Source organism: Zingiber officinale, chromosome 1B (assembly GCF_018446385.1).
Source record: "Zingiber officinale cultivar Zhangliang chromosome 1B, Zo_v1.1, whole genome shotgun sequence".
NCBI classification, from domain to species: Eukaryota; Viridiplantae; Streptophyta; class Magnoliopsida; order Zingiberales; family Zingiberaceae; genus Zingiber; species Zingiber officinale.
Genome location: NC_055986.1, coordinates 149,328,379 through 149,346,187, shown reverse-complemented (window position 1 = coordinate 149,346,187; position 17,809 = coordinate 149,328,379). Strand labels below are relative to the sequence as shown.

General features: G+C 32.5%; 1 protein-coding gene across 1 annotated transcript; it reads left to right on the top strand.

Moving 5' to 3' along the window:
• The first annotated feature begins 148 nt into the window (after positions 1 to 148).
• Positions 149 to 16,593, top strand: LOC121984771 (actin-related protein 2/3 complex subunit 1A-like). Its single transcript, XM_042537903.1, has 9 exons — positions 149 to 415; positions 2,300 to 2,385; positions 3,580 to 3,656; positions 3,752 to 3,846; positions 4,687 to 4,756; positions 8,347 to 8,416; positions 12,999 to 13,072; positions 13,153 to 13,225; positions 16,448 to 16,593. Exons 1-9 carry the CDS (start codon positions 346 to 348, stop codon positions 16,532 to 16,534), a joined length of 702 nt encoding a protein of 233 aa, XP_042393837.1. The 5' UTR covers positions 149 to 345; the 3' UTR covers positions 16,535 to 16,593.
• The last annotated feature ends 1,216 nt before the right edge of the window (positions 16,594 to 17,809 follow it).

Below are 17,809 nucleotides of genomic sequence, written 5' to 3'. Positions count from 1 at the left end.
TTCATTTACATATCCGCACGCTGCACCTACCTACGCGCGACATTCACCATCCAATCAAATAAGGCAATCTTTGGAATACAATATGGGTAATAACGTGGGGTGATTTTGGTGAATACCAGTAAATGTTAATTTTATTTTAGATGTTGAAGTCTGACTTTTGCTTTTCACAATTAGAGGAGAAGATAGCTTTCGAACTTCCCCCACTTCTCCTTCTTGCACGAGTTACTCAAAGATTTGGATCTACCCATCCATTCTGAATTTTCACTCTCTCAATCGGAGAACGGAGAAAGGGAAAGATTTAGCAGTTGGAGGGGGAAAAGGTGGGGCGGAAACACGATTTAGGGCATGGCGGCGGTTGCGATACATCAGTTCGCGCAGTGCATCACCTGCCACGCATGGAGTCCTGATCGATCCAGTAATTATTCATTCATGCTCCGTTTAGGAATACATTCATTTCCTTTCATCCTAGATTTCATCTTCCGGGAGATCCGGGAATAGCCTCCCGTCATGGGAGCGTCTGCTATAGCATTAGTTTTCTTTTGGTTAGTCATTCTTCCCTTTTGGCAGCTGCCTCTATGATAATTTGCGAATCGATGCTAATTGCTGACCTACCCCGATTATCTTATTGGTGCGTCTTTTGACTTGTGGGTCTCCATCTTAAGGGGATGAGATAGCAATTGACTCGCGCGATTTCCCTTGTGGGAATACTTTTCTTTTTCACCTAGTGTTTTTGCTTCAACCATGGTGCATGAAAAGCCGGTTTCTTTTTATCTCATCTAAATGCTAATGTGCCTACTTTGCTTTTCTTCTTAGAGTAAATGGAATATGCATGCCTCGTTGTTTCTCATGGATATCATGTTTACCCCCAAATAACCAGCTTAGTAAGAGAAAATCTCAAATTTGTTCATTTTTTGTTTGCAATATTTGGTTCATTCCTTGATGTGTTTTTTTCATTATTATTTATGAGCACCTTTAGCATTTTTGAGACTATAATGGTTCAAAAAAATCAATTCAACGTTGTAAACAGGACAAAACCTCAGACCACTTTACGTGAGATTGATTTCCCAAGTACCAAATTAATACACTCATGGACTCATGGAAATCTGAGTGTCTGGTTGTTTTAATTTTTTTTTATTCTGCTGATGGATTAAAAACTATTTAATTGATTTGGATGGTACTAGTGATGATTGTTGTATACATCTGAATGAAAGATAATATTAATGTAGTCGACTCAAATAGTTGGGACAAATACAATTCAATGATGATATATCAATTGCATGATATATAATTTTAAATGACTTGATTATGTTGGGATATTAGTTCACTTGGACAATGTTGATTGAGAAGTTTGTTAAATTAGTTAAATATTAAAGTAGCAGTGAGAAAAACTAAAAATTAGATGACAGGGATGCTACATAGTGAAGTTTTCAATCCAGCATATGGATTTAGTTGGATAAATTGGCCTTGAATACTTTTGTTATTACTCCTTAGGCCTATCAGTACTTTGATGGAAGTGCATGATAAAGGCTTTCAATGCCAAAGAGAGAATCAACAAAATGAAAAAGAAATAGAAGATACATGCAAATGTGTCCCATTGTTTTCTTTTGGATGATAAATTTATAAAACACTGGTGTGGCTCTTCTTTGTATATGGATAATGTTTCCCTTCAGAACGACCATTTAATTACTAACTTATTAATTAGTAAATACTTCCTTATTAACAAAGTGTGCCTTTTATTAATTTATTTTGAAATTATACAGTTAAAAAAGTCAAACATGTTTCAAGATGTTTTTCACTTTGGAAATTTGGTTTTCTTAGTTATAAAACTACAATAGATGATAATGTAGATGTTCGATTTTGTGAGAAATTTTATGCAATATCGAACATGTTCAGTATTCTTTTCATTGATAGGCTCGAATTTCCACAAAAGAGATTTTTTTATTCAATACTTACTCCTCATTAGTTAACAATTCTAATGATTAGATTCGTATGCTTAATTCTGATGGTTAAGATAAATGATTATTCATCAATTTTGTATTTTTCATTAAATAGGAGGTATTTCTATTTTCAAATGGTGGTGCAATGTTGTATTTTCCAATGAGAAGGTAGAACATAGGTGTGGGCCAAGTAAATCAATAGATAGCGTTGATAGTATTGGACATACAGATAGAAGTGAACTCCTACACCATTATTTCCCTTAACTTAGCATTAGTTTTGTATTCCATACTCAATGGCCTTTGGTTTATTTCTTTTAACAACTTGCTTTATAGTAGTCATAATTTACCATTTCGATGTACAGTGGTTGCATTTTGTCCCAATAACCATGAGGTGCATATCTACAAATTCTTTGGCGAAAAGTGGGAGAGGATACATGTTCTCCAAAAGGTATTTGTCTTTGTCTGCTTCCTAATATATTTGACCATCTTATTAGGACTCTTGGAACCCTTCTCCTTTTGTTTATAGTTGTGGGTTTTGACTGCGAGTTTTTGGTTGGACTGTTATAAGACCTTCATTAGGGTGCCAAGTTACATGAGATAATGGATTTCAGCACATTCCAGTTATTGTAATTTGACTTACATCTTTCAGATGGTTTGATGGCGATCAAGAGATTCTATAATTAGAGGAGCTGGATAATTGGAGTGGAAGGAATATGTGGTAAATCAAAGAGAAAAGAGTTAATGCAACAAAAAATGATTTAATTGATTTGTAGAATTATGAGTTTTATAGTCTTATGTAGAGCTCAATGGAGGTATAAGATGTGTGTAATCAACCCTCGATAATTGGGAGAAATTTAGCTTGTTGATGTCGATGATTTACATCTTTTAGATATGCACTAAATGTGCATTTGTAGTCACTGAATTATTAAAATGGAAAAGGCAATGAGTTTTACTCTATAAGGTTTAAGATGCTTAAAATTGATTAACTGAAATCATGATCTTATTCATGCATATAATTTTGGAGTTGACCCAAACATTTGGGAGAAACATAGCTTGTTAATGTTTTACATCTTTTACATATGCACTTAGAAGCTTAATTCTTTTCTCTAGAATGCGGTGTACTTTCACTATTGTTATCTTACTCCCACATTTTTATAATCATTGTCAATTAACCCTTCTGCCATTAACAAGTGTGGGATGAATTTGCCATTAGCATTTTTTCCTTCTGAATTCATCTGCTCCACTATTGTTACTGCAGAGGGGTAAATTGACAACCCTTATGAAATTGTGAAGGGTAAAAGAACAATATTGGAACTATAAGGCATTTTGAAAAACAAAGTAATAGTCTGGTGGCTGAATGAAATTTTCTCTATATTTATATTGCCAGTTGTGTACTTTTATAACTGCTCGCTTAAGTCTTTTGTTACATGTCTTTGTACTGTTTATGATATTAAAACTGCATCCAAACTGAGCAAGGATGCAAAAAAAGGGTATGGAAGACCAATGAATTGTGAGAAATATTGACAGATATGGGCCAAATTGTAACTATTGATGATTCTCTCTATTTAATGTTTTGAATGTAAAGTGTTTGTTGTCTCAGTCCAATGTTCATAGCCTTGCTTCCCTGTCCTTGTTTTTACAGCATGATCAAATTGTATCTGGAATAGATTGGAGCATAAAAACTAACAAAATTGTAACTGTTTCGCATGATCGTAACTCGTAAGTATATTTTTATAATACTTTTTTATATTTTTTTTGCATGATAGATAAGAATATAATCTAGATTTTGTTATTTTCTATGCTTCATATTTTAGATATGTATGGAATCAAGAAGCATCAGAGTGGGTGCCCACCCTTGTCATTCTCAGGCTTAATCGTGCTGCACTTTGTGTCCAATGGAGTCCAAAAGGTACTAGGATAAGATGGCATATTTCAATGTTTTCTTAGTTTTTCCATTACTGATGATGAATGTTTTGTTGGTCATTTCTACGTGGAGATAAGTGATTTAGTTGCCTTCATAGTGTTTTAAATTTATTTGTTTATTTATTTTGACAACTGGACCTATTTGAAACACGAGATTGAAAAATGTTACCATCAGTATAACATAATTTCTAGTGCAGCTTCTTGAATTTCATTATTGATGCAGAAGATTAAGTTGTTGCATTTCTTGATCTATGGTGACTTTTAGCACTTAATACCTTGTGTACTTATAAATCTTGCCATTTCTAACATTAGACCTCTAGACGTCTACAAAATCCATCATCGCTACTCATTGCAATTTCCAAAGTCATTTTGGTATCTTTGGTGAAAGACTTATAGTGTGAATTTTATCAACTACATGTCTAATGATTCCTAGCAAATTAGTGTTCTTCACACCAAAGTAGGCAGCTACTAGGTACATCAACTGGAGAAAGATAGTATGAGAAGGTGAGGTGCACACACCTGTAGAGAATAATTTATCTAGAATGTATGTAAGCTTGCTCTGGGGTCTATTTTTAATGTAATATAGGTTATAGTTTTGTCATCCTGTGGAGAAAGTGGACAAACCTAAAACAGTTATTATGAGATAACAAACTTTTTGTTTAAATATTAAAGTTTTAAATATACTGTTTATTGTAGACTTGAATCAGTATAAAACAGTTGCCTTTTTGTTCTTATGTTTGAAAAGACAGATGGGTGATTTTTCTGATATTTAGGTATAACTTAGTATTTGTTTTCTTACTTTTCTGACTCATCTTTGACATCTCAGAAAACAAGTTTGCTGTCGGAAGTGGTGCTAAAACTGTTTGCATATGCTACTATGAACAAGAGAATAATTGGTAATTGGCTTTCATATTTTTCCATGCATTAATGTGTTAATAAAGAACTAGTATATTGGATGTGCATCTAATATATTCTTTGACAACCTAGTGTTCTATCTTGAAGGGGAACCTTGGGGGCCGGCACTAGGGGGGCCGCTAAGGTAGCGGATCTACCTTTTTTTTGAAGGGGAGCCTTGGCGCAACGATAAAGTTGTTGTCGTGTGACCATGGGTTTGATTCGCGTAAACAATCTCTTGCAATGTAATGTTCTGTACAATAGATCCTTCATTGGAATCCCATATTGGCAGGAGCTTCGTGTACTGGATTGCCCTTTAACATAGTATTCTATGCTTCTTTGGACCATTTAGCTTAACATTTGCTCATTGAATTAGCGTGGGGAATCTATGATATTCATGGAATTGCATTTGATGGGTATATTCTATTCATTTTGTTTAGACTATAGCAATTTAAGTGGTGATGATAATAAACTCCCAAAGCATGTTTCATCCAAAGTGGACATCCTGGTTTTGTTTGAATTGTGAACTTTTATTTTTAGCCACTAATGCCTCTAATGCATGGTTTGAAGTGCCAAGCCGTGCTGCTTGAAACCGTCGGAATTTACCTTTCCGGTGAGAAAGTGAAACCGGCACAACAGGCGGACAAATTTCACCTTCGTCATCCGCCTGCAATGGACACCTCCGTGAAGCATTGCAGGACGGCGGTAGTGGAGGCGTTGCGCGATGTTTCTGGCACCACTAGAAGCGTCCCGCGACGCCTCTAGCGGTAGCGTTGCGCGACGCCTCCACGAGCATTGGAAGAGTCACACGATGCCTCCGCCGGAAGTATCAGGCGACACCTTTGCCGCCGGCAGAAGTGTGGCGCGAGCCGCGCTTGCGGGACTCGCAACTCACGCCTCGCGGGATCACTGTTGCAAAAAAAAAGACTTGATTAATTAAACAATTCCCAAGTGTGTGATATTTTGAATAGGTTTTTATAAATCCTAATTAAATTATTCCTATAAAATATACAAAAATATAGTTAAAATTAAAAAACATATTAATTGATATTATAAACAATTCTTTTTTATTGTTTTAAATTTATTTAAAAATTCTAAATTTTTTTTAAAAAAATCTAATAAAAATATTTATATTCTCATAATTTTTTATTATTATTTAATATTTTTTTATTGTTTAATTGATATTTTGATTTTTTTACTATTTTAAATATATAAGATTTAAACTAATAATTAATTAAATGAATAAACAATTAATTTATATAATTATGATGTATCAATTTTAATTCGAGTAATTAATATATCTTTAAAGAAAACTATATTTAATTATTTTTTCTAACCATATTAAGTTGTTCAAACAACTTATATAAAATCAATATGCAACTTATTTTAAAATTATGCACAATAAACATATTTATCTAATAATTACTATATATAAATAAAAAAATATCAAAACTGTATCGGCACGGCATGATACTGAAATCGTATCGTTCTGGCAGTCCTATCTGCACAGATCGAAATTTAAACCATGCTCTAATGTGACCTCTATAAATTCTTCCATGGATAATTATTCTTGTCATACTCTAAAAACAGCCACCTCTAGGCGGTTTCACCTAGGGATTGCTTCACCTAGTGGCTAGGCCGTCTTTGTCAATCAACCTTTTTAAAAAGTAGTCAAAACAATTTGCCTAGCAATCCAAGTACATTTAAGGGGAAAATTTTTATTATTATTATTATTATTATTTATAAATTGCTAGTTTATTTAAGATTAGTTATTTCTTCTATTGTAACATGATGTTATTTATAAACTAGCTATGTTCTTTGTTTGATTTTTTTTTTCAATTTAAATTTATGGCTATAATTTATGTATTTTTTTTTTGTGATTTTTGTTTTCTTGGTTACAATGTGAAATATAAAATATTTCACTCTCAGAGTATAGTGCTTGTTTATCTATTAATTATCTATACTTGTAAAGTTGATTTAATTGATTAAGGATGTTGTTATATATATATATATATATATAGGACACTCTTAATTTAATTTTTTAAATATATTTTAATATTATTTTAATTTCAAAACTTAGGCCCTTGCTTAGGCATCTCTACCTATTCCCTACGCATTAGGCAAGAGGTTGACCGTTTGAAATCTCCTTTTAATACCTTGATTCTAATTATGTTTGTAGCTTACGTGGGTACTCATTTAGACTTCTTAACCTAACTAGAGTGTTAATGTGGTGAGCAGGTCCACTAACGCAAAATTAAAACTATTGACTTGGTGTAGTTTGCCCCTGCCTCTTGGATTTTTTTTCAACATGAGAACTAATAGTGTTGCGAATGATGAACCGAGTCACACTTAGCTCAGTAAGAGTTCATTTATGTCTATGATCAATATGAAAAAATAAATAAAATAAAAACAAACAAAGTTGAACATTGTTTTTAAGTTTAGCAAGATAAATGAACAAGCTTGGACTATATTGAGCTCACATTATTAATGTTCATGAACAGTGTTCATAATAAACTTTTCGCCAAAATTGTTTTAGGTTCATTGACAATCATGTTATTTAATTTTTTTTTCCAAATGTATCATAAATAATAAATATTTATATTTATAATACTTTTTTACATGAATATATTTATGATGATATTTTATTAACTGTATGGTCATAAATTGTCTATAATATATGTAAAATGAGACAATGCTGTAAGTTTTATTTGTTGGATTAAAGTTTTAATTTAAGGGCATCCCTGTGTTAACTTGAACTTAGTAAATGCTCAAGCTTGGTAAGCTTTTAGTAAATAAGTTTGAACACAAAATATTGAGCTCAGTTAACTTGGCTCAAGCTTGTTTATTTTCAAATAAATAAGCTTGAACACAGTCAAGCTTGACTGAGCTTGCTTGGTTTATGAATAACATCATCTTGTTTAGGTCCTCGAAATGCCTCTTGTGTTCACCCCCACCAAAAACAATGCACTATAGCAACCCACAACATGTGACCTAGCACACCTGAGGTGCATGGTCCATGGATCTAGTGTCTCCTGCTAATTGGCTCTACCACACCCATAAAGTTGTTAATGAAGAGAAAAGGCACACTTTAATTTGTTGTGAGATGCAGATCTCATGAACCTATTCTCCTCCACTGCTCCACTCATTATTCCACTCTTGTCTGTTACCATTTCTAGTCTTTGGAGACTAAAGGGAGCACCTGTATACTACTAGTGATATTAGTAAACTTGTAGTTTGGTAGATCAAAGCAATAACCTTATTTTTGATTCTTCTCATCCCGAATCACATTGCAGTAAAACTGTTACTCTGATATCTGTTGTCAGTTAATTATTGCATCTAGATAGAGCTATTAACAAGGTTGATGCTAAGAGTATATTTGGTGCATTGTACGATGCAAAACATGAAAATCTAGAGAACTGTCTAGTTTTTTTACTCTGTTCGATAAAACTTAATTTATTCTCATTCAGTCCTCGTTTATAGTCTAATGTCAATGGAATTCTTAGCCATATAATGGTTCATTATCTAACCAGATTTGATCTCCTTGCTGTTAGGGGTTTGCTTTCTCTCTGAATTATTGTTTGCTTACATTCAGGTGGGTCAGCAAGCTTATACGAAAAAAGCATAATTCCTCTGTTACAAGTGTTGCATGGCATCCCAATAATGTAAGTTTGTTATTATGTTTGCTGATATTTGTCATGGAATTTTTTCTCATCTCTTCAAGGTTATGCTCATAATACAGATGGTACTTTTTCTCTGAACATTTAGTTTTTTTGCTTCCTAGGTATATTAGTGTGACTCGTCGCTCTAAGTTATGTCATAAATGTACTATGTGGATTGTGAACATGTTGCATTATCAATATTAAATTATAGAAAATAAATCTTATATTATTTTACTAAAATAGAAAAAATGATCAAGTACAAATTATAGAGAGAGAAAGTAAGAACATATATAACTTCCTTTACAACTTTTATTTTAGCCAATTTGTAAGTGGAATCATATCAATTCAAAATGGTGAAACATTGTATAATAGATGTAGCTAATTGGACGCATTTGAAAAAGATAATTCTTTTAAAATATCCATTTCAAGTAACCTTAATGAGGAACTAAATTATGCAAGAATATTTAATTTAGTTTAAGTAGCTGGGTTTGTAAGTACTAACACACTTTAAGTTTTCTTATTAATATTATATCAAAGTTTCACATATATGAAAACGCAAACAATATCTTCCATAATCCTAGCCTAAAAACAAGAAAACTGACGAAGTGCCAGCAATCCTTCCATAGCTACACTAAGAAAGTTGTTCCAAAACACAGAACATCAAAGTCAATGTTACGTTAGTGAATGTGAACATGAAAGCAATTATGAACAATTATGGAAATGTTATACCTATAGGTCTACCAAACTCTATTGTGCACATCGGATGTTAACAGTTACAATTTAAGTCACACTTCAAATGGAAAAAACGATAAGTAATACTAAGGTTTAAGTACCAACCCATGCCAGTCGATACGAGAATTTATCATTCTGCTCACTGAAGCAGTACTGGCATCGCAACTCACGGTGGCTTCGTGAGGTCGCAATGGCTGCCACAATCCCGTGGGAGGCTCCGCAAGGTCACAGTGGATGTTGTAACCTGGTCACCGCTTCCGGAGTCGCAACATTTTTTTAACTTTAGGCCAAATATTTTAAATAGATAATTCTTTTCTCTATTTATTTTTCCTTAATATTTTTCCCTCTTTCATCCATTAATTTTTCTTCTTTGTTAATCTTTTTCCTCCTTTATTCATAATTTCTTTCCCCTTATCAATCCATGAAGGTAAATAGAGGTTAAAAAAAATACCACTTAAACCTCTTTATGGATGTTTTTTTTTCTTTTTTCTTTTATTTTTTTTTTTGCATCCATCTCTTCACAAGGTAAGTAGAGAGAAAAAAAAGACTCTTATGTAGAGAGAAAAATACCCATAATTTTGCAATTGTAGATGTCGTCCAACATTGCCAATTATTGCAGTTGAAGATTAGTAGATTAGTTCATGGAAGAATTATTTTGTTAACTCTTATATAGGAGATCATGCATGCATGTTGACTCGCATTCATGTCATGCAAAAAAAAATTTTATTCACCAAAAGTAAGCCCATAATTTCACATGCAGAGATATAGTTAGCATCGCTACTCATTGACATTCATAGATGAATTAGTTCATGCAAGCCATGCATGCAAGAATTAAATCTTGAATTTATTTTGCCATTAACATGTAGGAGATGTTGATCATACACATGTAGGGATCATGCCGGTGTGCATATGCACACATCTTTAAATCTGTTTTGATCTTAGTGTCAATAGCATGCTTGATTTTGTATGGAGATGTTTACCTATTCACCCTTGTAACTTTGAAAGTGAGTTAGTGACATGGTATGTGAATAAATTAAACTTGGAAACAAATGAGCCACTGCTCACTATTGGTTAGTCATGCAACATTCGATTGAAAACCATCGTGCTGTTTCAATCTAGGGAATGAACGGTCTCTCAACTTCTTTCATCGTGTCAACAATCTAATAGTTCCAAAGCAGTGATCTAAAAAACAATGAAGTAACTTGTCTCAATATGCAAGTGGCTCAACTTATCTCGATTTGTTGGTGACACAACTTGCAACATTTATTCGGCAAGTCATAAATGACAGTCATCACCGTGAAGGAGGCAGTTTCGCCATCCCAATTCTCCATCCTATTTGTTACGTTCACGAGAGGGGAGGAGAGAGATGTATTTCTTTTAATTTTTTCATTGATTAAAAGAGGATACTATACTTTCTATTTAATTGAAGATTGAAGTGACACTTTTTATACCATCAATGACGGAGATGTTGCCATGTGTTAGCAGAGTGAACCTCGAAGTATACCTGAATACTTAAGTTTTAGCATTTATAATATAATTAGAGCATTCTTGAATTTAATGTTGATCTTTAAGAATCTTATAGTTGGTGGCATAGTTTGAAATTTCATATCATGTCAGTTGACACTAGCTAAACATACCATTTCAATAAATTAACAAAATTTGATCTTAATTGACATGAGTAATCTATATTGTGTAGCTTGTGTTTTGACACATTGCACACCTTTTAGCATGAGTCGAGATAAATTCAAGTTTATTATCCTTTTGTTGTTTGCTTCTTTAAAATTCTATAGCAATTGATTATCAAATCTCTACTGTATTATTTTATAAGTAAACAAATGAACGGGAAGTATATTAAGAAGTAAAACTTATATGAATTCTTCTTACATGAATTAAAATAAAAATGAGTAAATTTATTTTTAATTCAATTTTAAAATTAATATATTTTGTTAAAAAATAGAAAATCTATAGATGATAAAATGAGTAAAAGCCATCTTAATTCTTCTTGAGATACTTTAACAGGTGCCCAAATTTGTCGAGGATTAATACATTTTATTGCTACAAAAAAGTTATTCAATTAGCTATATGCTTGGTATAGCTTTATTTTAATAAGTAAATAAATTAAATAAAAGTGTATTAAAGAATAAAACCCATTTAAATTAAATCTACACATGGTATGATGCATGCCAAAGCTCAGAAGTAACACAAAGCGAAGCAGTGTCAAAACTGTACTATTTCAATAAGAACTCCAATGTGGAATCATATTTTAAACTTTATTTTTTCATCTTTTTCTTCATCCCTTTTTCTGGCTCTAATTTGTTGCCGACACTATAATTTGACACTCCGGCATGGTATCGGAACCATCTCATTGAGGTGAACATCAAAGCTTTCTACTTAGAATGTGATTTAAAACCTTTGATGGTAGCTGAAAGTTCATTATTTGGAAATACATGAGTGGATGGGTAGACATTTTCTTTTGGTTTTGGTATATCATTAATTTTTATTCTTTTGCTGTGAACATTAAATAAGCTATAAAGAATGAGAATATTGAATTAAAATCTTAAGGTTAGGTTAGAAATCCAATAAGGCAACATAAAAGGGTTCAAAATTCACACATATTGATGCAACACAAAAGATAAATAATCTTATAAAATTATTATCAGTTAAAATATTGGTTAATATGGGAAAATTCAGACTCCAACCTTGATAAACTTGTAAATAAACTAAAAACAACAAGAAAAGAAATAACTATAAAGGGTAGTCTAGTGCATGATGTTTCATGCAAGGTGCCACTTAAGGGTCAAATCATATTGGATCTATTGTACGCAGTCTTATCTTGCATTTTGCATCATGACAACAACTTTACTATTGCACCAAGGTCCCCTTCAATAAAAGAAATAACTATACCTAATAAAAATTAAACTAGGAAATAAATCAAATTACAAATTACAAATAACAAACTATCAAACCATCCAAATCAAATCAAATTTCTACCAAAACTTCTCTATAATCTATATTAGATTAACAACTTAGAGACTTTACCAACCAAATTAAATCAAACTTCTTCCAAAACTTTTCTATAATCCTAAATTAGATTAACAACTTGAAAGCTTCCTTTAAGATCTATTTTCCTAAGAGGCGAACAAGAAAATAAGGGAGTAAAAGAACCAGAGATAAAGTGATCATCAGTTCTGTGCGTCATATTGGATAGCTACATAAGATATAAGAAGATCAAGAAAATTTTAAAATTTGTCATTCCTTATCCTTTGTGTGTGAAATTTTTGCATATTTGAATGATGTGCAAAATGACTATATGTTGATAATGAAAGAGTGTAAGAACTAAGAAGAGAGGCATAGATGAAAATTCTTAGTATGCCTGTGTTTTCAGAATGTTACAGCTAGATGGTCCTGATTTTGTAAACCAATAGCTTAAAGACTGTTAAATAAAAAAACAAATTATAGCTTCATGTCAGAGAGAGAAGAAATGCTAATTATTAGTTTTTCTGATATCAGGCAATCACCATATCTTAGCATTGATTTTGGAACACGTGGCATAGCATTTAGACTTCTATATTCATATCATATTGCCAGAAGATTTTATGTATTCTAAAATTGCTAGTGGTTTATGCTTGATTTTGCTTGTCTATGTCATTGTTATGACTTCAGTTACATTGTGGCCAAGAAACATGTAAAGAGGGGAAGGTGTGCTTAGAACATCTGGCATCTTGCTATATTAGCACATCTTAGGGAATCTACAGCATGCCTATTGATATTTCTTTACTTTTGAAACAAAAAGAACCTTGATGGCTGTCATCATCAAGTTTCAGAGCTCGATTGACTCCAGCTATGATTACAGATTCTTCTTGCAACAACATCTACTGATGGAAAATGTAGGGTGTTTTCTACTTTCATCAAAGGTGTGGATTCAAGGTCTGTACAGTGCTCAGTGAAAATATATATCTTTATTTTAAATTGGGTGACAATTACTTGAATTTGTTTGATTGTAACAGAGACTCAGGATTAAATTTTTTTCCTTGGAAAGGATCAGGATCAGGTGCTTCTGGTGATGTAAAATTTGGAGAGGTTCGTTATTTAGTTGTTTTATTCACTAGATTGATTAGTAAATTTTGAGGTTATTAAAATATCTCCAGTTACTACTATAGTGCCTGATTGATAATTATCTTTCTCATGGATGTTTTTGTGGGAGTACGGACATTGCAGAAAGATTTATGTGCAAGTACTTTTGTAATCTAGTTGTTTTGGTGAACTTGTTATTTATTTATCTATTTATTTTTGATACATAGTGAAGGCTTCTTGACATGCATTGACAGATTGATCTTTTCTGTCCAACCAGCACTTAGCATGTGGCATCTCTTGAATTTGAATATGTGGAATGAATTACCTTAATCTATGGCTGCATTTACCTTAGTCTATAGCTGCATCAATTATTTTGCATGCATTGAAGGATTCATCTTTGCTACCTAACTAGATGTTGGCATGTGGTATCTCTTGAATTTGAATTTATGGTATAAATTACCTTAGTCTGTAGTTGCTACTTGTAACAATAAAAGTACTGATAAATTAAATTAAAGGCACACATCATTGGTTTTGGTCCATTCAATTTTTTTGTTGACTTGTCCAAATATTTAGGGCAAATTTCTTAAAGGGTGCACTCAAAGTTGGGAATTTTCCTAATGGGCACCCTAAGCTTCATGTCTTTCTAAAGGGCGCATTTGAAGCTGGGATTTTTCGAATGGATGCCTTGAGTTTCATTTCTTTCTAAAGGGAGCACTTTCTACTATGAAATCCCCGCAATACCCTTAGTTCAACCGGCCACTCTTTCACAAGAGGCATCACCACCTTGATGCACCTAAATGCAGCAGGACACAGAAGTAAGTCCATAGTTGGAATCAACATCATCCCACAAACACAGCTATGCACTTACTTTAGGATTTCATGCAAATGAATAAATAAACCACCTTGATAGACTTAAACATATCATAATGTAAAAGTAAGACTACAGTTGAAATCCATGTTGTCCTAGGAACACATCCATGCTTGTTTGTATTTCATGCACTACTGTGTCAATATAAAGGTACAATCACAATTGAAATCAGTGTCTTCATAGAAATGCGTACATACCCATTTCATAGAAATAAACCACCTTGACCACCAAGTGATTTGGCCAGAACCACCTTGATGGCCTAAAATAACTCCTTTTAACATGAAAAATATTTTCAAATAGATCTCACTCCTATAAATTCTAAAAAAAAAGAAGGGCTGGGGAGGTTATAGTTAGAGTATAATATATGTAATAATGTCTATAGGCTCTAAACCCCCGTCTATTTTTCTAGGAATTATTCTATTCCAAAATCAATTAAAAAAATTAAGATGGTTTACATTATGGAAGAAAAGAATGGATATATCTTTATTCTATATTTCATCGAACTCCTTTTTTGTGGCTGCTACACAACTTCTTATTTATGTGGGAGCCATAAATGTTTTAATTATATTTGCAGTAATGTTCATGAATGGTTCCGAATATTCTAATGATTCATATTTTTGTACCATTGGAGATGGAGTCACTTCACTGGTTTGTATAAGTATTTTTTTTTTCACTGATTACTATTATATCAGATACATCATGGTATGGAATTATTAGGACTACAAGATCAAACCAGATTATAGAACAGGACCTAATTAGTACCGCTCAACAAATTGGGATTCATTTATCGACAGATTTTTATCTTCCCTTTGAACTAATTTCAATAATTCTTTTAGTTTCCTTGCTCGTTTGTATTTCATGCACTACTGTGTCAATATAAAGGTACAATCACAATTGAAATCAGTGTCTTCATAGAAATGCGTACATACCCATTTGTATTTCATGAACAGCAAGACGTGATTTGGCCAGAACCACCTTGATGGCCTAAAATAACTCCTTTTAACTTGAAAACTATTTTCAAATAGATCTCACTCCTATAAATCCAATGATATTCATATTTGTACAAAAAGATAAAAGTTTAAGCCCTCAAAAAAAATCAATAAAGAAAAAAAATTACATTCATAACATTAAGAGAAAATGCACCCATTGGGAAGAAATGAAACTTCTGGTGCGTCCATTGAGAAAATTGCCAATATTTAGTCTTATTATATATGCATTATAAATGACGGTTGATTTTAGAAAATACTATGAGGTTTGTACTCTTGCTTTGGGTGCTAGGTATGCTTTTATGCTATTATTATGGAAATTCAATTGTTGTCAACAACTAGATTTCTCAATAATGACCTTTGACTCTGCTCCTGCAGCAAACTTGATTGTCATGACTTAGGCTAAGTTTACTAGAGCATAAAAATAGGAGGGGAGGGAAGATACGCATAGTAAATACATGGAGCATGAATCATTCATGTGTGTGTCCCCTGTAAACCCTCCTTTAAATATATAGATGAGGTCTTTTAGTTATCTTTTGTTTAGCTACGTTATATCCAATTATATTGTAAAAGAGACTGTAATGTTTTCCTTGATTGATTCTATCATGCATAAATAACTTGTTAGTAACTTGTATACTACATGGATTTTACATGGTGATCTATGTATGTATTATGATTATGATTATCCTTCTATTGCCCCCCAGATGATGAATTTTATATGATTATTCTCTGATGATTGTTGTTTCTTATTTGCAAGATGGAAGGATGGAAGGTGTATATCAGATGATAATTGAGAGAAGATAGGTGGACATGATTTGAATATGTTCAAAATTGAAAAATGGATTTGGCAAGTGGATAAAACAGACTTAGGCGTAAGTGGGTAAAGGACAACAAATATACATGTGCCTTCAAAAACATAATTAGCTGCAATTTAAAGGATTACATATAACTTGTGATGTAGCATTACATAGAGCTCAATGGTGGATACAACTGGCTGAACCTATTTTTTCTTCTTATTCTAAAACTCTATCAAATTTGTTAGGGCCTTTGTTAAAGATTTTGTAGTTAGACATTGGTTAAAGATTCTATCTCATAATTTGATCCACTGTTGCTGTTCAGTGAAAGATAAAAACTGGACCATTGTTTAGTCTGGCTGGACCATAATCTTAACTTGTAGGAACCATGACCCAAAAAAAAGGTTGTTTCATAGACCCAATAACAGGAGCCTCTTATCACAATAAACGATATAACAGATAAGAAATAGTTCATGCTATATTGAGAAGTTTGCTGACCTTTGGCTATTTAAAGCTTTGAAGATTCATTTACATAATCTTAATATTTATGTTGATATTTTTCCTGTATTGTTGTAAGCAGCAAATTGCCCAACTTGATCTTTCTTTCACATGGGCATTTGGTGTGAGGTGGTCTCCAAGTGGAAACACCTTGGCATATGCAGGTTAGAACTGTTAAATATACTTTGATATGCTTATTCTTTATTTGTGGCTGGCAGTTTTTATTCAGTATAACATTTTTTTTAGTTACTTTGAAGATTTCTTTTTAATGAAACTTAATAAATATTTTTAATGAACTCCAAAATTTGCATGTGTCGATTATTTTATTGGTAGTGATTTTATTAGTTAATTATATTTTCTAGCTGAAATTATATTTTCTCTTTCTTACACGCCTTATTCTTTTAACGAGTGTTACTAATGAAGTAACCATCGATCCAATTAAGGTCGGATAGTTGGAATATAAGGAGCATTCTAGGTCTTATGGAGTAGTTAAGTACAATTAGAGATGAGGATGTCGAGATAAGTTGTTGGATTATTAAAATGTTAAAAAATACTATTCGAGAGTCGTAGTGACTCTTTAATTACGGATACAACAACAACAATCAAGGCTTATCCTACTAAGTGGGGTCAATTATATGAATCTTTTTACGCCATCGAGCTCTATCTCCTAATATATCATTATCTATACTTAAATAAATTTTATCTTATTTTATTGTTACTAACCAAGTCTTTTTTGGTCTTCCTCTTCCTCGTTTGATATGCGTGACTGGAGCATTTATTGGTCATCGAAGTACATGTCCGTAGCATCTTAAATATGTCTCTCGAAGTTTTTCCTCAATAGATGCAACTCCGACTTTCTCTTTAATACTCTCATTTCTTCTTTTGTCCATCATCATATATGTCTACACATCCGCCTTAACATCCTCATCTCTGCAACTCTCATCTTCTGCTCATGTGTTCGAGTCATAACCCAACATTCATCTTCATATAACATAGCAGGTCTAACTACGATTTTATAAAACTTACCTTTAAGTTTTAGAGGTATTTCGACACTCCCTTCCATTTCAACCATCCTGCTTGTATTCTATGTAAAACATCTCTCTCAATCCCTCCATTATTTTGCAAAAATGATCCTAAATATTTAAATCTCTCAGTTCTGGGCAACTCATCTTCTCCTATCTTAACAATTGTCTCATTACTTCTAATATTGCTAAACTTAAATTCCATATATTCTGTCTTTAATCTACAAAGCTTAAAATCTTTCCCTTATAGTGTTTCATCATTAGCTTTTTCTAAGTCAATGAATACCATGTGTAGATCTTGTTTTTGCTCCCGATATTTTTCAATTAATTATCTAAGAATATGTATAGCTTCTATTGTTGACCTCAAATTGATTTTCGGTCACTGGTCTCCTTAATCTTTTTTCTATTACTTTTTCTCAAAA